Source organism: Gopherus evgoodei, chromosome 2 (genome assembly GCF_007399415.2).
Source record: "Gopherus evgoodei ecotype Sinaloan lineage chromosome 2, rGopEvg1_v1.p, whole genome shotgun sequence".
Taxonomy (NCBI): Eukaryota; Metazoa; Chordata; order Testudines; family Testudinidae; genus Gopherus; species Gopherus evgoodei.
The window spans coordinates 216,653,551-216,676,397 of record NC_044323.1 but is presented as its reverse complement, the minus strand read 5'-3'; the positions used below and the strand labels follow the sequence as shown (position 1 = coordinate 216,676,397).

Sequence of the window (22,847 nt, the reverse complement as noted above, 5' to 3'; positions counted from 1 at the left end):
ATAACTCATATATTTTTGGAAATTATTACTATTTATTTGTCAGTAGTATTTACGAACTCCCATCAAAGATCAGGACCCCGTTGTGCTAGTCACTATAGAGCAAAGAAGACAATTGCAGCCTCAGAGTTTTCAGTCTAGGTAGTGGAAGGCAAACAAGTTTCTGATGTGTAACATCTCTCTTCAGACACAGAAGAAATGTGAAAATCTCATGAATCAGGATTTCACAGGCCAAAATGTATTGCTGGCTGTAGGTAATAAGAGGTTAAGGATTGTTTCTGATAATGTTAATGAAAATCCTTCAGGAACAACATTTCAGTACAATTTTTGTTGTGGTACATGTAATTGGTAATCTCCAAACTCTTGTAATTTTGGTCACCCTGCAATAGATTTCAGAAAGGTAATATTCTACTCCTGCCCCTACGGTTTTCTGAAAGTAGACTTTTAGTTGTACTTTAATCAATCAACCCTCCAGCCATTTTCATCCAATATGCCAATCCAACACAAGCTGAATCTCAATGACACTGTCTTGTCTTTTGCGCTTAGCAAGACCCATTGGAAAATCCAGATAAAAATTTGCTTCATTTGTCACAGGAAGCACATCTTCAAACATATCAGAAGGTCTGTTCATTTCCCTTTTTGTTCTTCAGTTGCTGGAAGGAATCATGGTGGTTAAATTAAAGCATATTCAGCCAGGTCTGTGGCAGTCTGTTCCCTAATAAGATGTTACCTGGAATATATTGCATACATTAGCACAGCGTTGTCTTGATACTGTCACTTAAAGTATGTCTTAATTTGTGTTGACTGTATAAGAACATAAGATGCTTCTTAGATGAATGCTGTAAAATTTGCAACCCCTTCCCTTTGTCTGCATTTCACATCCAAGGATCTTCTTCCTATCCTGTATTATCATATGTATTCATGTTGTATAGCTGTTGCACTCATCTGCATTTCAACAAGAAAACAATTCTCTGTTATTTTTATTAGCATTACACTTTTTTGTTCTAATTTTGGTTATTCTCTGTTTATGCTAATTGAAGTGGCTTATTTTTGAGCCTTGCAATTTTGTAGTCTCCTAGACTGAATATATGAGGGAGGGACGTCGTCTTTGAAAGAAAATAATTATTACCTGTAATTTGACATTTCTCATACAAAAGCACAGTTATCTGCTCTTTACGTTTTCAAGGGCTTGAACTTTATGGTGTAGTTAGGCATGGAGATGAAAGGAAAGATACAATGGCTTTCTACAATCAGTATTTCTATCTGCTTTACTGCCAGGTGAGCCTTATGTAAAAGAATTCAGTAATTTTACGTATTTTGTAAAGAAGCCTGAGTCTGAGGCAAAAGCGACACTAACATGAGACTCTGTCAAAAATATGGCCTTCAAAGAACTCTAATTAACACGAGTAACAAAGCTGGTCTAGTAACCTAGTGGTATCTCTTTGTGCTGACACACCAGAGACCCACATTTTTCTTCCTCTTCTTTTCTGCTTACTGGGCCAGCTAGAAGAGTGTTGCCCTTGATGTCAATGAGGATATGATACCCTTTCTTTCATAGATAATCAGTCATCCATGGTATCCATAGAGTACCAGTCACTGCAGAGTGTTTAGGCAGTAGATTTCTTCTAGTGATTATACTTTTTCTTAATGTTTTAGTTCAAAAGAACTAAAGTTAAAATTAAAAAGCACATATTCAGTATTGTCTAACTCTAAAATGAACATAAGGCTGTGTTCATCCATGAGATGCTGCTGTAGTTTATAAAACTTAAATGAGTTTTCAGGGTTTGTGGTATCAGAAGAAGCCCTCCAATTAATTTTATTCAATTGTAATGAATGTGAGGCCTAATATTAACCCTTCTTTCTTTATTTCTAAGAATAATGAAACTCGCTGAGGCTATTTAACCTTTGTAGGGGGCAAGAATGTATACATGCAGGAGCACTGAGCCATCGGAATGGTGAAAAATCTAGATACTAACAGATTCCTTCCAGCATGAGAGACATGTATTACCTTGTCAATGACTTTGGTATCTTTATACGTCTTTGTTTTCTTTAATCACTATGTTGCAGACATGCTCTCCTTAAATTTACTATTATAAATGGCTATAGCTATGTTTTCATTCATATATATGCATAAAATATATTTAAAATGCATTCAAATGACTATGAAAATGTAATTGATACTCTTCAAATACAATCAATTCACTGTCAGTCTAAGTACTGCTAGTTATCTTATCTTTAGTTTATTTTAAGTGTACTAGAAAATACCAGAGGAACAATTTGTTTGAAATTTCACAACTGTTCTAGGGCAGTCTTTGTATGTGAAATGTACTGCACTAGCTCACCAATTTACTGGATGGTTTTTAAGGGTAGATATCAGTGTGCAACTGTTCATTTAAAGAAAAAACTCTGAGTCAACATTAAGCAACCACTGCAACTACTTTCCATGCCATAGGTAGACTGGACATAATGCATTATTAATATAATCCTTATTATTTATGAGTTTTATTGCTCTGTCTCTTTAATATATCGGTGTAAACATTGTTACACTGCGTTTCTTCTGCAGTAACTACAGATTCCTTGCCTTCTGAATATAAAATCACCAAGTTAAAACAAGTAAGATATTTTTGTACAATTAAGGATTTTTTTCCTGAAAAATATATTTTATTTTTTCTTAAAATATAGGTTAAAAGTTAATCTCTAGATCTGGATTTCTATTTTATTTAAGTTCCATCGTACTCACAGTTTGACTGGAAACACTGATGCATAATACCAAGTACATTTATATTTAATACTTATATATGAGAGAGCTGTGTCAGTGTTCCCCATTAATTAAACTTTCCAGGAGTTTCACTAGACTCTCTAAAGAACTGGTTTGCTATTTAAAAACAAGACATCTTCTGGAAATTAAAAGCATCACCAGAACATATTACACAACACTGTTGTTCTGTATTAAAGATTAATAGAGGCCACTGCATTGTCATAAATATTTACAGTTTCTGAAATTATTACCACAGTGTATTTGAATCCCAGGGGAAGGTCTTTTTGAGTGTGCCAGACTAGGAGAGGGCGGGCATAGGACAGCTGACAGAGAGACACAAGTCAGGTGGAGAGAGCAGCATGAGCTCTGGTTCATTGCATTCCTCCATCACAAATATGCACCTCTTTCAAAGGTTAAAGAATCAGGCAACTTCTGAAAAGATGTCTGCCTTCCCTCACCACTCCCACAGCAGGCGGCTGAGAGAGCAACTCAGATATATAAGGATACAGGCTCAAACAGCAACACGCAGAACCCAATGTCTTCTGCACACTGGGCTGTTTGGGGAGGGATTGTGCTTTTAAATATGAAATCCCTTACAAAGTATAAGGCTGAAATCTCCAAGATTTCAGCCTTTAATTAAAATGTACATTTTAATGGTCATACAGCCTTGGGTAATAGGACTTTTTTATTGCAGAAATGTTGGCTAGAAAGTGGTGAAAGATGCATGTAATGAGTGGGCAAATAATTTCATCTCTATCCCTCAGACTCTTACTTATATAATAAAGATGATGATGATGATACTCACCATCCTTTGTGAATTGTTTTGAGATCTATGAATGGAAAACTTCTCTATAAGAACTAAGTATGATGACAATGATTAAGACTATATCTGCATTAGAACTTTTGTCGATCAGGGGTGTGACAAAAGCGCTCATGTTCGTTGGGAGTGGTTTAATTATACTGATGGGAGAGCTCTTTCCTGCTGGCATAGAGTGGCTACACAGGAGACCTTACAGCAGCACAGCTGCAGTGATACAGCTGTGCCACGGTAAGCTCCATAGTGTAGACATAGCCTAATTGTCAAGTAGTCCATAAACTAGAGAGAGACAGTGAGAGTGTCCATATTTCAGGGCCTGTCTCAGCATCCATGTCAGTTTTATACAGCAACTCTTTTTTTTTTCTGTTTTTTTAAACCCCTGCAGACTGGCCATCTGAGAGAGCTACCAGCCAGCTGTGGTGATGAGAATAACATAAGAACCATAAGAACGGTCATACTGTGTTAGACCAATGGTCTCTCTAGCCCAGTATCTTATCTTCTGACAGTGCCATATACTTCAAAGGGGGTGACCAAAACAGGGCAGTTATCAAGTGATCCAATCCCTGTCATCCAGTCCCAACTTCTGGCAGTCAGAGGCTTAGGGACACCGAGAGCATGGGATTGCGTCCCTGGCCCTCTTGGGTAATAGCCACTGAAGGACCTGTCCTCCATGAATTTATCTAGTTCTTTTTTTTTTAATCCACTTATACTTTTGGCCTTCACAATATCCACTGGCAACGAGTTCCACAACTTGACTGTGCATTATGTGAAGTAATTCCTTTTGTTTGTTTTAAACTTGCTACCTATTAATTTCATTGAGTGACCTGCCCCCTGGATCTTGTGTTATGTTAAGGGGTAAATAACACCACCTCATTCACTTTCTCCACACCATTCATGATTTTTATAAACCTCTATTGTATCCCCTCTTAGTCATCTCTTTTCAAAGCAGAACAGTCCATCTTTTTAACTTCTCCTCATATAGAAGTTGTTCCATGCCCCTGATCATTTTTGTTGCCCTTCTCTGGACATTTTCTAATTCTAATATATATTTTATGAGATGAGGTGACCAGAATAGCTGGCAGTATTCCAGGTGTGAGTGTAGCATGGATTTATATAGTGGCATTTTTCTTTCTGTCTTATGATCTATCTCTTTCCTAATGATTCCTAACGTTCTGTTAGCTTTTTTGACTATCACTGCTGCACATAGAGCAGGTATTCTCAGGGAACTATTAGCGATGAGTCCAAGATCTCTTTCTTGAGTGGTAACAGCTAAATTAGAACCCATCATTTTGTATCTCTTGCTGGGATTATGTTTTCCAGTGAGCGTTACTTTGCGTTTATCAACATTGAATTTCATCTGCCATTTTGTTACCCAGTTTTGTGAGATCTCTTTGTTACTCTTTGCAGCCTGCTTTGGACTTTAACTATTGTGAGTAATTTTGTATCATCTGCAGGTTTTGCAACGTCACTGTTTACCCTTTAATCTAGATCGTGTATGAATATGTTGAACAGCACTGGTCCCAGTACAGATGCTGGAGGGGCCCACTATTTACTTCTCTCCACTGTGAAAACTGGCCATTTATATCTACCCTTCATTTGCTATCTTTTTACTAGTTACTGATCTATGAGAGGACCTTCCTTCTTATGCCATGACTGCTTCATTTGCTTAAGAGCCTTAAGACCCAAGAGGGACCTTGTCAAAGGCTTTCTGAAAGTCCAACTACATTATATCTACTGGATTACCCTTGTCTGTCTATTTGTTTACCCCCTCAAAGAAGTCTGATAGATTGGTGAGGCATGATTTCTCTTTACACAAGGCATGTTGACTCTTCTCCAGAATATATCTATCTGATAATTCTGTTCTTTACTGTAGTTTCAACTGCCTGGTACTGACATTAGGCTTACCGGTCTGTAATTTCCAGCATCACCTCTGGAGCCTTTTAACAAGTTGGCATTACATTAGCTATTCTCCAGTCATTTGGTACAGAGGATGATTTAAGCAATAGGTTACATACCACATTTAGTAGTTCTGCAATTTCGTGTTTGAGTTCCATCAGAACTCATGAGTGCATACCATCCTGGTGACTTATTACTGTTTCATTTATCATTTTGTTCCAAAACCGCGTCTACTGACACTTCAGTCAGGGGCAGTTCCTCAGATTTGTCACTGGCCTGTGTAATTATACTTGTACATTTGATTGACCAGAGTTTATGCTCCTTTCTGTTTTGCTCTGTATGATTTGATTTCCAGTTTTTAAAGGATATATTTTTTGTCTCTTAAGTTCCAAATTAACTCTATTGTTTAGCCATGGTGGCATTCTTTTGATTCCCTGAGTGTTTATTATTGGGAGGGGGGAGTGATACATATAGTTAGAGCCTCTATTATGATGTTTTTAAAAGTTTCCATGCAGTTTGCAGGCATTTCATTCTTGTGACTGTTTCTTTTAATTTCCATTTAATGAGCCTCATCATTTTTTTATAGTTCCCCTATTTCAAGTTAAATGCTTCGGTGGTGGGTTTCTTTAGTATTTTCCCCCTATGAGGATGTTAAATTTAATTACATTATGGTTGCTGTTACTGAGCAATTCAGCTATATTCACTTCTTAGGCTATATCTAAGTACTAAATCAAGAATTGCATCTCCCCTTGTGGGATCCAAGACTAACTAAAGCAGTGTCTAGAAATTTTCTCTCAGCATCCCATCCTTTGGTGACATGTTCCCAGTCAATATATTGTGATAAGTTGAAATCCCCCCATTATGACTTGGTTTTCTGTTTGTGTATCCTCTCTAATCTCCCTGAGTATTTCACAATCACTATCATCATCCTGATCAGGTGGCCAGTAGTATATTCCTATGGCTATATTCTTATAGTTTGAGTCATTTAAGATTTTTACTGTATTTGGCTCCATGCTTTCTCTTGCATATAGTGCCACTCCCCCACCAATGTGATCTACTCTGTCAGTCTTATATATTTTGTACCCTGGTATTACCACATCCCACTGATTAACATCATTCCACTGCCTATTATATCAATATCCTCATTTAATACCAGGCACTCAAGTTCACTCATCTTAGTATTTAAACTGCTTGTATTTGTATACAATCACTTATCAACTTTGTCAATATTTAGTTGTCTGTTTTCATATGATGTAATTGAATGGGACTCATTTTCATTTGTTTCTCTTCAGCTCTTATCTATGCTTTATCAACTGCTCTCCTTTCTTCTTTAATAGGATACAGAGTATCCCCTTTAATAAGTCCTCCTCTAAGGGATGTGTCTGTGCAAACCATGTGTTCCTCTGTACCTGGTGGCTTTTACCCCAGCCTTAGTTTAAAAACTCCTCTCCCACCTTTTTAATTTTATATGCTCCTCCTTTCTCAAAATGTTCCACAGTTCCTAACAAACCTAAATTTGTCCACTGAACACCATTGTCTCATCCACACGTGAACAGTAGATTGGCTGAAAGCATGTGTAGCAACCAAAGATCAACACACCAGGCCTGTTCTCATACTGCTAACCCTACAAAGCCTCACTTCTCAAGCCATCTTTACCCTATACTTAGAGTCAGATCACATGAAGTGATGAACTCACTCTGACTGGGCATGATTGCAGGTTGCAAGCCTACTGGCAGGACAGCCACAGCACCTCCTAATTTAGAGTGGATATTGGAAATTTTGTAGATTGAAAGGTGGGGCAAAGAGAGGCTAAGTGATAGACAAAATCATAAAAAATATGAAAACAGAAAACTCAGGCAGAATAAGAAAGTAGGATACAGGGAAGAGCAAAAAATAAGATAGAACTTGGAGCCTGAATATGTAGAGATGGTGGAAAATACAGTGCAGGAACTGGGACTGGGAGAAAATAGCAAAGGGGACACAGACACTTACTCTCTTCTGCACCCTGGGCTTTTGCATTTAGGAGTAGGGGAAGAGCTGTCTCTTGCATTTTCTAGGGATGACTAAAAACAAACAGAAAACATGCATTGTTTTCCTTTTACAATTTAATATTTAATTATTTTTATTGTAGTTAAACAGCCTACTGAATTCTATAATGTGCTGACAAGTAGTAGCATCTCAGTTTCTTAAACCACAAAAAAACTGCCTTAGAAAAGAAGCCATTATTTTACAATATATTGAAGACAAAGAAATGTCCCTACTTAGAGCCTGTGAAGGTGGTCTATTTTGTGCTGGCTGTGTGAAAGGCTGCACTTTCCCTTCAGTCGTCTGACTGTTCAACAGATATTCTTTAATTACCAAATTGGATTTTAGCAGTTGTAGTGAGCTGATGCATTGTGGGCACATGAGATTAGCGTTTAATTCTGCTTTTTATAACTATCCAATATTGTATACTTGAGAAAGTATTGCAGGTGTATTGCACACTCAGAGTACAGAAATGATACTTATTACTGAGTTTTCTTCCAGCTGGCACCAGTTAAAAAAAAACCCAGCAGAGCTCTGCAGTGATGCATAGCCTTATATTTACCAGCAGTGTATTAAATAATGTGACATGAAGGAGGACTGCAATCTCTTAATATATACATATATATAACTAAAGTAGTTGTCTAAATATAAACATTTTCCCTCTTCACCCCAAGATGTTTACTCTCTTCTCTTGCATTTTATTTTTTCTGAAATAAAGACAAAAGGGATGTCGGAGCTCAGGAAGACTTTGTGTTAGTGAGCGGTAGGAAAAAGAACTGAAAAGGATCAGTGAATCAGATGTAATTTGGGCTCTGTTTGAGATACCAAATCTGTGTTTTGCTGACGGCCAGTATTCCTGTTTTGAAAAGCTGCATAGGCACTTCTATCAAACAGAAAGAACTTTATCCCTATTTTCATTCTGGCATGCCTATTATGACATTGTTCAGCAAGCAAAGAGGATTATGGGAAATGGAAAGTAGGTGACATGTTTTATTAAAGAACTGTGCAAGTCTTTCACTGCAAACTGAAGGACTGAACAGTCTTGTGATAGTATTTTCGTTCACAGGTATCTTTTAAAATATAGGGCCCTTATATTGATTTAGTTAGCTTAAGAGGAAACCAAGTAGTGTTGAATATGAAAATTTGCCCTTTTAAAAAGTGACTGTAAGGTTTAATATTTCTCATTTCTGTTTTCAATATTTCTCATTTATATTTTGCAACAAAAATATTCAGTACAGCTGAAAGGGTACTTTTTAAAATTAAAAACTGTAAAACTTCACTGAGAATAAGAAAAATAAAGGTGAAACTTCTGTCTGTCTGTCTCTGCTCTGTCTCTGGCATAAACACCGAGATTACCTTGAACATGCAGTATTTCAGGACAACATATATACCACAATGCCTGATTGGGTGCCATGAACCCTGGGCACTCTGACTGGCACAACAGTGTTTAGTATACTCAATGTGTTTGATGATGATATGGCATATAGTGTTGTTGCTACTTGGAAAGAAATTAGCTCTTGTACTGAATGGCAAAAAAATAGCAGAAACTGGCACAAAGTGTTTTTCCAGGATATTGCCCTTATAACTCATCCACAGTATAAAAGTGTATAAATTTCATAGAGTAACACTTGTATTCTAGCAGTAGGTTAAAACTGATACATATCACAACTTGTTTTTAAACCATTATATTAGTACTGTTTTCAGCTGATGAGATAAACAAACCCTGTGACTTAGGTCTCAACTCTGCAAATATATTTTTCCCTTTAGTTAGACTTTTTGTTTTGTTTGTTACTAAAGGATTAGTGAACTGAGTGAGGGATCCTCACAACATGAAGATGTGGAACGCTGAGCTAGTAAGAGTCAGATTGTGGAACTCTTAACATTACAATTACTCAGATGAATAGTTGTCCCACTGATTTGAGTTGTATTGCTTGTGTGATTAACTCCACATCATCGTGAGTAAGGGTTTCACAATCTTGCCCTGAGTTTGCACAAATTTGCAGAGCATGATATGAGAGGAGAGGATTTGCAATCAAAGAGCTGTATATGGCCCTTAATAAGCATCTCAACTCCCATTGTATCATATGTACTACATATGACTAATTGAAGTTAGATACTACTCAACATGAGTAAGGATGTCAGAATGTAGCACATAGAGTATGTCTACACAGCAGCTAGACACCCACAGCTGCCCTGTGCTAACCAGCTTGGGATCGCAGAGCTCAGGCTGTGGGGCTGTTTCATTGCTGTATAGACTTCTGGGCTTGGAGTAGGACATACGCAGTGGCAGGGTCCCAGATCTCAGGCTCAAGCCTGAGCCTGGAAGTCTACACAGCAGTGGAACAGCCCTGCAGCCCAAGCCTCATGAGCCCAAGTCGGCTGGCATGGGCCAGCCGCAGGTTTTGCTTTGCTCTGTAGAGATGCCCTATGATTGTAGACCAAGATTTTTAAAAGTGACTAGTGGATTAGTATGCTCACTTTTCTGAAAGCACTAAGGAACTTCTCTATGACAGTCCACTTTAAGGTGTTTCAAGTTAGGCACCCGAATAACAGAAGCACCTCAAAGTAACTAGATTTTTAAGAAAATCTTTTCAGTAGTGCATGGAATAATTATAAAATGTAGTGCATGTGTGTAAGGACAGAACTGAAAGGTACTACAGAAAAGAATTAAAGAACATGTTAAAACAAATACTGATATTGAAGCATCTGTGAAAGAGACAACGAAAAGTTTAAATATAACATTTAAGCATGGTTATAATCAGAAAAGTGACAATGTAAAAATGACCTAATATTTGATATTTATTCTCCAATTAATGATTTCCCTATCAAATTTGCTTGTCTTGCAGGTGAACACAAGATATATTTAAGTGCAATTACTGCAGCTCATCCTGTTGTCCAGAAACCAAACTTGTTTTTTCTTCTATGTACATTATCAGTAATAAAGATTCTGAAATCAAATGATGCATAAGGCAGGCTAGAATATACTTCTTCATAGCTACAATAATGTTACACTTCTGGTAGTATAAACAAATCAAACTTTATATATTACTTGAAGATTACCTATGTTTGTATTGAAGGATGTCTCATGGACGATTCTTGTGTCAATCTGTACCACGAGTTGAAATATGAGTGGTTCCATTCAGATGTTTAAATTGGGTAACAGATCCCCTTACAAAGAAAGGGGTAACCAGTCTGAACAAAGTACAGTGTTATAAAGCAGTGTATATATTTTTTAATATATTTTTTTGCAGTTTCCCTATCCCTGAAACGAGAGAGGCTTAAAAAATAGTCCTTCCATTGTGGAAACAGTACAGTGTTCAGATGTTAAAAATCTTTAGACTGTCAGAAATCAAGGCAGAGCATCCCTAAATGCTTTCTTGCACTGTCAGAAGTAAAGAAACATGACTAGAAATGTGTAAATTGGGTAATTGATGTGTAATTGTATCATGGTTACTTTTGTTGCTATTTGTTTGATTCACTGAGAAGTTATCCTGCAGGGATAAATATATTTGGGTTTCCCATTTTATGACATATTTTGTTTGCTATTTTTAGGAAGTATGTGTTTAATAGCACTTGAAAATTATAATGTCCAAAATATCCACTGAGTGGACATGAGCTCTGAGGACAACATTAGGCTAAGATAAGTAATGTTTCTTCTGTAAAATAAAACCAGTGTTGAATCATATTTCTGCCTTTAACCTGAAAGCATAGACTCTCACATTTTAAAGCTGAAAAATATAAATGGCAAAGTACCCCCTCACTGTCTTGGGATTAGCACAAATAAATGTTTTGTGTGAACATGTTTTTATTGATTATACTAACATAGCCCATTCCTATACTCTTTTTCTCAGTCCTTAGTTAAAACTCCCATTGATTTCAGTGGGAGTTTTGCCTGAGAGAAGATCGCAAAAGCGGGCTGTCAAATTGCAAACCGACATGTTAATAGAGCAGCTGAAAGTATATTTTAATTGTATGAGAAATTATGCTAGTTAATTGAAGGTTACTAGTAAGGTACATGAGAGCAGAGATGTATTTTACAGATATTATGAATCATTCATTTCATTAGACACAAGTGTGTGAAAGGTTTAGTTCTCTAGTGTACTCTAAATGAAATTGCATGTTTAGTAGTACTTCAGGTTTTGTACACTACACATTAAGACATATGTTTTTGTTAATTGCATACAAGAAAATTTGAGAGCTTTATTTAATACTACAGAGCTGCAGGAATCTAATTTATCTTTTTGTGGTTGCAGACATCATTTTTTTTCCTTTTTAAGCAACAAATATGTATTTGTTTTGGTTGGCATATAATAAAAAGCCATCTTAAATCTTTAAATTTGATTTACTCTCTAAATTCAAAACTGTCAAATGGATTACCTTTTAAAATACTCCATCTTTAACAGCAAAATAATAACAATACGAATAACAATAACATAAATATAAAATTTGCTTCTGGATTAAAGCCCATATCCTGCAAATACTTATACACCGGAATATCTTTAAACCCATGAGTAGTCCCACTCACTTCAATGGGAATATTCACATCATTGAAGTTAAGTATATGCGTTAGTGTTGGTAGGATTGTGGTCTAAGACTTTTTGAAATCTAAATTTCAGCCTTTCATAATTAATATGCTTCCTTTAACTTGCAGAGATTTGTATTAGATTATTTATGTGGATACCACTAATAAAGGACAATAAAAGAGTGTGTAAATATCTGTTATTTTTGTTGGCACTGAAACAACAATGTGCTGTAAAAATATAGCTGATAAATCTGTTTAAAGTGAAAAATATCCATTATAATTATTTTTTGAAAGTAACATTGTTTTGGAAAGATGCATCCCTTTCAAGGTGTTTGGAACATGATTAGTACCAGTAATGTCTATTCTCAATGAAAAATGTTTCCTTACTATTGCTACAAAATCTTACTACTAATTAGCATTGAAATAAATAATTAGGATTCCATCTTTGTTGATACCAGTTAAGCACTGAAAAATGAAGCAAACTAAACTGAATCAAATTTACAAGACTAATAGCCATGCAGTTGGGGAGAAGGTAGCTACTACTCAACCTGTACTCTGTCAAGGTAGTTTAATTATGAACAGTTATACTTCTCTGTAATTTGTTAATGTGCTCTTTGCAGAAGGAGGATAATTCTGCCAGGGCACTGACAATTTTATACATTTTAGGCAGGTTGCTGTCATATGACGGCGATTTTCGTTGAATCTTATAACGTATAGTTGCCTGGAGGAAGAATTTCAATGTAGTGGATTGCAGCTTAATTTTTTTTTTGAGTTATTAGTATCTATATGAGTGTGTGCGGTGGGGGGGGAATCTTTCACTTTCTCATGGATTTTAGTATATAAAATTGGATTCATCAAATTCCTGAATAATATTTTTTAAATTATATTTTTCATATCATTATATCTTAGTAGTTCTTTTGAACCATGCTCATTGCAGTGTTTATTTTAAGTCTTACCTTTAAAAAAGAAAAAGGAAAAAAAGAAATCAGGTTACAATTTACATTTAATCCCCCCACACACACACCCACACATTTGTCAATAGTTAGATCATGCCCCCAAGATCCACAGACTAATATCATTATTCCTTTCCCCAGAAGAGAAAGCCCCTGTTAAGTAGGAGCCCCCAGCCAGTGGGGGAAGGCTGACAAAGACCCATTGGTCGTGTGCATGGTTCTGACTCCTTGCTGACCCTTTCAAACATAACTGTTTTTAACAAAGTGTCTTGCAGGGCTCCCTCTCCACTGGGAGTTCTGCATCTCCATTGGAGCAGAGCCAGCATGAAGACATGCACTTGGGTACTCTAGCTTCTGTCCCATTCCATTCTGATTGCTCACTTTCTTCTTTGAAACGATTTAAAAAGTCATTGAGAAGATCCTCTCTTCTCCACAGAGCCCTACAACTGATCTAATTATTTGTAAATAGGATTCACGATTGCTCTTAATGGCATTGTCTAAAGCGGAATGTGGAATACTGTTACCTTAGTTTATTTTAATGCTGTTTTGAGGATATTGCAATAGTAGATTTCAGGATAATTAAGAAGGCCCATTCTGGGTACTTTTATTCTTACATTTCTATAATTAATAGAGTCTAGTGTGAGGTTGTATTCTGGTTAGAAGGTCAGAACACAGAAGTATGTCTAATTAGGACTATAACAATTTCTTTATAATGCTAGAGTTACTGTAACCAATTATTTTACTTGATTTAGAAGGCATATATTTCTTTGGCTAGCTGTTGCAATTCAGAGTCTGAACTTGCCTTGGTAAATTGGGTCATATAATGAAGTAGTATGGATAATGGAATAAGAAGTTACTGGCTTGGCTCACATCTAAGAAGGGGATCCTCTCCATGTGGCTTTCCTTCCTCCCTCCCATGTGGAACTGGGGTTGTATTGCCCCATGTCACTGTCCCTTCCTCCCTCAGAGCCCTCTTTGTAAATCTGTGGAGCCATGTTGGAGAAGGGGTTGGCTCTACCTTGTGAAATAGTCGGGACTTGGGAGGGACAGCCCCAGGGAACTTTCCTAAAAAAAAAATAGTAGAGTCCCAATTTGGATGAAATTTTTGGTGGAGCATCCTCACAAACAGCATGGGATAGCTGCAGCAGTATTATCAAGGAGCCAGGCAGGGATAAAAGGGGCCAGAAACAGCGCAGAGATTCAGAGCTTCTGCATGGATAGCCTTGTCTTTCCCCAGATTCAATGAGATCTGCCAGGTTGGATGGCCATTCGTGTCCCTTTTTCCCTGGAGGAAATGAACCTTGCCCCTGATGGAATGATATGGTGGGAACTTCATGAAATATTCCTCAAGGAGATTCTTCCCTCCACCCCCCTGAACAACTCAAGCAGGTTTTACTGCCATGAAGGATGAACATGTTTGTTTAATCTTCCTTCAAATCTGACATTTTAAAATTTCTATTGAATTTGCTGTATTTTTGAAAAAAGAAATAAAGTTTTATATATATAATTTTCCAGTTGTCATCATCTTTATGTGCGTGTGTGTGTCAGAAGGTCAAAGGGAGGCATGTGGGAGATCCAGCATAACACAAAAGGATTAGCAAGGAAACTAAATTTATCTGTCATCTGAACGTCGGTCCCAGTCCTTGGAGTTCAAGTACCAAAAATTATAATCTCTCTTCTCACTACCTTCCTTATAATGACAGTATTTTAAAAAAGAAGAAAAAAAAAGCATATAATGTGCAGCGTTTAGCAGGGCTTCTCTTGAGAGGAATCTTTAGATTTTTGGAGACTTATTGTTTGTGCATCGTTCATTTCAGTGTAAAGGTCCAATAACTGGAATGAGGCACAAGGATAGGATTCATCTTCACTATCTGCATTTCAGCCCAGCCTTTAATAATAATGCTTCACTCTTTTGTTGTTCATACAGTCTAATGGTCTCAAAATGTTCCGAAAACATTAAAGGAAAGTCATCAATTTTAAAGCCATATTTCCATCTGATATTTTTTACTTGCTATTGTTACACGTAACACTGATGGTAACTAGAAATGAAGGGGGTCAGAGAGAAAAAAATCAGTTGTACTTAGTGCGTTTACAGTACTGTGTGTATATTCTGTTTCACTGTGGATCTTTCACATAGCAAAAGAGGAGAGGAAAACGTGTAAATAGGAAAATATTTTAAAGAAGGAAAATGTGATTGTTAAAGGGAGTTTATAGGCAGGACTAATACCTGCAACTGCTTTTAATCTTCTTTTTGAAATTGACTGGATTTCAAGTTAATTGTATCCCTTTAAGACTTGTAGCATTTCTATGAGGTAAGCGTATATTATAATTCCCCTTTTACAAATGGGGAAACTGAGGACCGGAGCTGTTATGTGATCTGTCCGCAGTAATAAAGCATGGCAGTGGCAGAGACAGGAATAGAAAGTAGGTCTAACTCCCAGCGTTGTGTACTGCCCTCTAGGCTGCTACTTCACAGCCATTAGCACCAGAGGTGCTGAATCTAAACCATGTTTGTGATGATGATTGCCACGTATTAAAAATATCTGGGGCATTTTTTTTCCCCCGTCCATGATAGCAGTTTGACTACTTTCTCTCCACTCAATCCTTTTCACTAGTTTTAGGTGTTCATAAAGGGAAAAAAACAGTTTAAATTTTCAAAATGCATGTTCTTTTGTGCACTTGTTTTGTCATTCTCTGCAGAAAGTCTAATGAGGTCATGGTGCAGTCTAACTCTAGATATGAAAAAACTATCCTTTTCTAAAAAAAGTTATTAATACAAAATTCTCCCTTTGACAGGAGCTCCTCTGTGTGGGGTAGAAGAGCCTGACGTTTTCTTCATTTTAATCCCCTATTGCCTTTGACACCCCTTGGGTTCTACTGTCATATATACTTATTAGTGATAGTAAATCCAGTCAAGGTCAAAGAGGCTGGAGCTGTATTTGGAACCAATCAGTTCTGCTCCTTTGCGAGAGAGAGAGCGCGGATGGTTGTTGTGGAGCTCAAGGCCTCTCTAGTAGAAGATAGGCAATCTGATTGGGATATAGAACTTGGTCTTCCCTCTCTGAAGGATGTCACTATTATATGGGCTGATCCATAAAATATGATTTTTAATTCCTAAATAATGTATGCACTTAACACGATGAAATGCCAGTGCGTTTATTGTGACTGCGGAGAATAGGCTTTTAAGATGCAGGTTTTTGTTCTTGACCTAACACCAGCTGATGACTGAGTTTAAGCAGGCTCTGTCTCTTTCAGTTCTTATGTTCTTGATGGTTTTTGTGTTTTACAGTGGGGTTTAGAAGCTGTGATGAAAAGAGAAAAGTACAGTTTGATATCAGCGAGCCAGCGGATTTTACAGTAGGTGAAGATGGTGTGGTATATGCAGCAAGAAGCTTTCAGCTTTCTGCAGATCCCACAGAATTCATCATATACGCTCAAGACAAGGAAACCCAGCAACAGTGGCAAGTTGTGGTGAAGCTGAGCATCAAGCCAACATTTGCAGAGCTTTCAGAGAAGGTAAAACATTTGCCTTTGGAAATGTTTTTGAAAATAGGTTTTAGACTACATCTGTCACACACCTCAACATCTGACCTCCTGCTCGTGGGTAACTAGTGCATACATAATTATAAAGCTGTAGTCTTTAATGTTCCACAATCTATTATTTTGTAGCCCTGCTAAAGTCATGGAAACCCATATCTGTTTAAAGAACCAGAAATCATTTGTATTTGAACATATTGTTTGTACAGTTTGAGATTTGTACCTGAATTTAAATTGGAAGTGGTCATTTCTTTATTTTAAATTGCTGGAGAGCATTACAGTATTTATTCAAGCAGTTAAATATAACCACAAAATAAACAAATCTCTGCTAGAATCCATCAGTCAAGATTAGACTGGAACTGTAGATTTACAGCAGTAGCGGGAAAGCATTCCTGACACAGAGTTTTTGTATTGTCCCTTAATAATCAAATTGGGGACCGGAAATTATTTAGGATTCCAGCCCTACTTTTAAGGAAGATAGTCTCCCTCTGGTGGAAACCAGTATAAGCCAAGCCAAAGTAACACAAAATCGAACCTACCAATATACAGTTAACCTAATATACTCTCTATAGTAAATGTGATAGTTATACTACACCCACCCCTTATACAACTGCCTGCTTTTTTTACTTCCTTTCACAAAGCATCTTTTACAAAAATAAATATTCTTCATAGGTTGATATAGCCACACTAAACTTACAGTTACAGATCAAAGACTTAAGTATCTGTTTCAAAATAGATTGCATTTAGTTGTGCTAGATATTTTTCTAAGAATAAGCAATTGTTCTGGGTTTTTGAGATATTTAAGGCCAAGTCTTAATAAAGCATGTGGTGGTTCACATTAAATATGCGCACAAGAAACTGTTCCTTTCAGAGGACATGTCTTTTCTGCGAAGAAAGCAGTGTCCTTAACTTGGATTTGCTAACATGAATTAAGAAACTCAGGTTAAAATAGCAGTGACAACTCAGCTTTTAACTTGAGTTAGCAACTCAAATTAGAGCCTCTAGGAAAGCCTGAGGTCGAATTCCAGCTGTTAACCAGAGTTACAAGCCAAGTTGCTGTGTCATCATTGCTATTTTAACCCAGGTCACATTTTTGCAGCAAAGACAAACTCTTTGGGCCCAGTTCTGGTGCCCTCAGTCACACTCGGAGAGTGCCTTACGCGTGAGGGTTTGTCTACACTGCAGAGAGAAACCTGCTGCACCAAATGTGAGTCCAGGTCAGTTGATTTGGGCTTGGACTTGAGCAGCAGGCCAAAAATTGCACTGTAGACACTGAGGCTTGGGTTAGAAGCTGGGCTCTGAGACCCTCCATCCTCACTGGGTTTCAGACCCAGGGCTCCAACCCAAGTCCGAACATCTACACTGCTATTTTTAGCCCCACGACCACAAGCCAATTGACTCTGCTCTGAGACTCAGCATCATGGGTTTTTCTTTGCAGTGTAGCCTTACTAGATTTGGGCTACTCACTTGTAAGGCATACTCAAAGGGAGTGAGGGTAGCAGAAACTAGCCCTCAGTTTGCACCTGCGGTTTCTAGCCTACAACACATTTACTTGATTAAAAATAACCTTTTTCCCCAAAGTAACTGAAGAATGTATTTTGGGCTTTTTTCCCTACCCAGAATAACATGTCTGCATGCACATGTGCATCAAGAGCTAAATGCTGAAATAACTGCAGATGTAGAGAGGAGTATAAAGGCAATGTTGACACCCAGCAGAGATTAATGCCCACTGTGCAAAGTGGGTCATCTACAACATCCATCATGGGTGACATAGGTTTAAAATAATTACAGCATTAATTCTATGGGATTTAATAAGGTCATAAATATTTCAGACATTCCTTACCAGTATGTATTAAGCTTCTCTTGGAACTCAAATTATATTTTAGCACACCCAGATCTAAATTTAATATACAGCTTCACGTTACCTGTACTGTAGTTCCAATTAATGAGATTATATACATATAAAGGCATCCTATTAAAATTCTGCACAATATTAACTACTATCCAACTGGAATATAGAAAGTGCAAAGTAGTTTACACAGCAGTACCGGGTAATAAATTACTTATAATTCCATTTGACCTCCAAGTGGCATGCTGAAAAATGAAGGAATTGCTACTGTTTCATAGGAAAAATGTAATAATATTGCTTATTTCCATATTGTACTGTGAACCGAACCCAACAAATAGCTTCATAAACATGTAATGAAGAGTGCATCCCAGGCAGTCATGTACTAGTATGAAAAGCATTCTTCAATATACACATTTTTACCAATTCTCATTCTAATGTCTGTTTTAAGGACCAAAAGAAAATCGAAGAAATAGTATTTCCACAGCAACACTATAAGCCCAGCAGTCATCTGCAGAGACAGAAGAGAGACTGGGTCATCCCTCCAATCAACTTACCAGAAAACTCCAGAGGACCTTTTCCTCAGGAATTAGTTAGGGTAAGGTAATTAACAACCAAGAAGGCAGAGAAGTTATTTCAGAATTCCTTGGAAGTGAACTTCCGGTGTCATTGATAGTCTTTCTGCTTATCAAAGATTAAAGGACCAAATTCTGCTGTTACATCTATACATAAAAGATATTGGGCCAAATTCTGTGGTCTGCCAAGCTCTCTTTGTTCTTCTTACATTGAATTACAATGAATTTAAATCAGACAGCAATTGCCCTGAAGTAGGGGGAACCTCTGCTGGTGCAAAAGGTGGCAGTTGTGATTCAGCCAACTCTGCGGCATCCTGCACTGGAACTCCCCACTTTTGTGTTCGTGTATGTTTTTGTTGAGGGTAGGGAGGGGAGAGTTAAGCATATCAGAGGAAGGGAACAGGGAAGGCTGATTGAGGTTACACTACCTGTTGTGCAGGAATGCACAGCAAGTAGGTGTCTATTACCAGGCATTCCTGCACAAGATGCATGGGGATTGCGGGGAGGTGTTCCATTAGTGTTGCCCGCACAGTCAATTTACCAAAAGGTGTGTGTGTTTGTGTGGACAGGGTAACAGATGTGTGAACATGGCTCTACCCTGTCTATGCACTTGCAAGTGACTTTCTTAAAGGTGTAGCAAAGGCTACCAGTGAACATACTGTAAAATCAGTTTCTACTTTATTTGTTAGCCAGGAACTCAGTTCAAAGTTCAGTATTCCCCCTGCAATAACCATGCGATCACAAGCACCTAAATGGTAGTAATACTATCGAGTACAGTAACTCCTCACTTAACGTTCTCCGCTCAACATTGTTTTGAAGTTACGACGCTGCTCCATTAGGGAACATACTCGTTTAAAGTTGTGCAGTTCTCCCTCATAACGTCGTTTGGCTGACTTTACAAGGGAGCATTGCACAAGTTCCTCTTCTTCACCTCCTCCCCCTCCCAGCGCTTCCCCCTCACCACCACACAGCTGTTTGGCAGTGCTTAGGACTTTCTGGGAGGGAGGGAGCAAGCGAGTGAGCGGGGAAGCTGCCCCTCCCCAGCCCCCCACAGGCAGGCAGGGCCACCTGGAATTCAGGGGCTTTAGCGTCTGCAGGGCCCTGGGCTAAGGGGGTCCTGGGGCCCTGGTCTGAAGCTCTAAAGCCCCCTTTGGAATGCGGCCCTGCGAGCATGGGCTGGAGGACTCCGGTGGAGCAGGGGTAGCCACGCAGCCAGTGGCCAGAGAGAAGCGGCGCTTTCCCCTTCAAAGCGCTGCTTCTCTCCGGCCAGCTTTGAAGGGGAAAGTGCTGCTTCTCACCAGGCACTGGCTGTGTGGCTGCCCCTGCTCCACCTGAGTTCTCCGGCCCATGCTCGCAGGGCCGCATTCCCAAAGGGGCTTTAGAGCTGCAGGCCAGGGCCCCTGGGCCCCCTTAGCCCAGGGCCTTACAGCAGGGCCACATGCGGGGGGGGGGGAAGTGGGGCAATTTGCCCTGGGCCCATGAGAGTTTTCAGGGGCCCCCAAGTGAGTTTTCGGCAGGTTTTTGGTGGCAGGTCCTTCAGTGCTGCTGAACTCACACAGATCGAGCGAAGGACCCGCTGACAAAGACCCGATGCTGCTTCCACTCCAGGTCTTCAGCAGCAATTCAGCAGTGAGGGCTCCTTCCACTCCGGGTCTTCGGTGGTGAGGGCTCCTTCATCTCCGGGTCTTCGGCAGCGGTTCGGCGGAAGGACCCGCCGCCAAAGAGCCCTGAAGTCCCAGAGCGAAAGGACCCCTGCTGCTGAAGACCCCAGACCCCCTGAATTCTCTGGGAGGCCCTGCCCTAAAGACCCTAAACCCCTTCATTCCGGGTGGCCCTGCCTGCCCGGGGAGGGGCGGGGGGAGGAGCAACTCCCAGAACTGTGGCCATGGGGGTGGTGCCACACTGCTCAGAGCCACCTGCACACCCCCTGCACCAAACAGGAGCTGCCCCAGATAAGTGCTATGCACCTCCTGCCTGCCCCAGCCCTGAGCCTCCTCCTACACCCCCACCTGAGTGCCCTCCCACACCCTAACTCCCTCCCAGACCCTGCACTCCAGCCCTGAGCCCCAGGGGTAAGCCAGCAGCACCTCCTCACCACAGTATAGTATAGTACTGTATAGTATATAATGCTTATTGTCTGCCCCCAGAAAAATTTCTTGGAACCTAACTTCCTGCATTTACATTCAATCTTATGGGAAAATTGGATTCGTTTAACATCATTTCACTTAAAGTTGCATTTTTCAGGAACATAACTACAACATTAAGTGAGGAGTTACTGTGTTATAAAAAAAATGCAGAATGCTGGACATGGGTTTTGAAAGGTAAATTAAAGAGACTGTCTTACAGTATATTTTAGTGTTCACAAATCTTGTGTAGTGTTTTAGGAGCTAAACAATAGATTTAAAGATAAGAGTATTTAATTGTTTTTAGTTATATAATTCATCCCACTGTGTAAAAAGTAGAGATTTATAAGAAGGGTCACTTTACATGAAAACTTTTCTGAAAAATTCAGTGACTGATTTTCTGACAATGTATTATATTATTGAAAAGCCCAAACATTGTTCTGTTCGGTTTAACTAACATAAACCTCATCTTCTTGACATTTAGATTAGGTCTGATCGTGATAAAAGTCTTTCACTGAGGTACAGTGTTACTGGACCAGGAGCTGACCAACCTCCAACTGGAATCTTCATCATCAATCCCATCTCAGGTCAACTGTCAGTGACGAAACCTTTAGATCGGGAGCAGATAGCTTCATTTCATGTAAGATTTTAGTTTACCATTACCAAATTATCAAGTCAAAGATTAACATCTGCTTCAAATTTGATTCATGCATCTGGCACAGTTTTCTACAAGATGTGATTTAAAGAGTTTATACTGGATTGGAATTTATATTTATTCTACTTATTATACATAATACAGGGAACTTCTAGCATGTTGAAACAGCTTAACAAATGTGAGTTAGTGTATTTAGATAATTAAAGAAGGCTGAAATGTGAATGCTGTAGTTTTTTTTCCTGATTTATACCATTGATTACAAATTCCACCATATTGTTTGTTTGACAGAAGTTTATTTTGAATATAACACCCTAACTTGGGCATAATTATACTGGAATTGCAGCAGCTAAAATTTGAGAAATGGATGAGAAGAGAAACTATGAGGTTTCATTTTCAGGGCAAATCTAAGCATTTTAATGGAATTATATTTGTAAATTAGATCTCTCTGTTTATGAAAGCTATGTTCTTTGCTTTAGAGAAATTGCAAAGTGGACCAAATATTTCTGCAGCACTAGTAGGGAAAAAAAATTGATTGCAAAGCAGGAAACCAAGGTTTGACCTGAAATGGTCCCCACTTGAAACAATAGACAAGAGAGAAGTTCCTGGAGAGAATTTCTAGAGTAGAATAGTTTTAGTGCACAATTTGTTGGCCCATCTGAGGAGCAAGTGTAATCCTACTTTCTGTACAGAAGATTTAGCAGTTGCTATTCATAGATGGAGTTTGACGAAGTTAAGGTGCAGCAGCTCTAGAATTCATGGGATTTTACCAAGAATTTGGATTAACGAATACAATTTGTTTTAGGTCTTTCCCTTTCAGTTCCAGTTTAAGTAATAGTGACTAAGGAATTTTATGACAACTTCTAAGACCATTTCCAGTATATGGTAGATTAATCTCACCCCCTGCCTCCTATAACTCTGTGTCAAAACTACTTCTGAGCTACACTGACAAGTTTTTACCTCCCAAATTTTCAATTTAGGATACACCTACACTACAGCATTTACAGTGGCACAGCTGCACCAAGGCAGCTATGCCGCTGTAATGCTTATGGTGGAGACACTCTAAGCCAACAAGAGAGAGTTCTGCTATTGGCTTAATAACTCCTGCCTCTGCGAAAGGTGGTAGCTATGTTGGCAGGAGAAGCT

General features: G+C 38.6%; 1 protein-coding gene across 1 annotated transcript in view; it reads left to right on the top strand.

The window, feature by feature from the left end:
* CDH2 (cadherin 2) overlaps window positions 1-22,847 on the top strand; it is a 189,870-nt gene that overhangs the window by 108,121 nt on the left and 58,902 nt on the right. Inside the window, exons 3-5 of the mRNA XM_030552967.1 lie at window positions 16,258-16,484; window positions 18,803-18,949; window positions 21,534-21,689. Coding sequence (XP_030408827.1) covers window positions 16,258-16,484; window positions 18,803-18,949; window positions 21,534-21,689 — 530 coding nt within the window. The remainder of the gene's footprint in view (window positions 1-16,257; window positions 16,485-18,802; window positions 18,950-21,533; window positions 21,690-22,847) is intronic.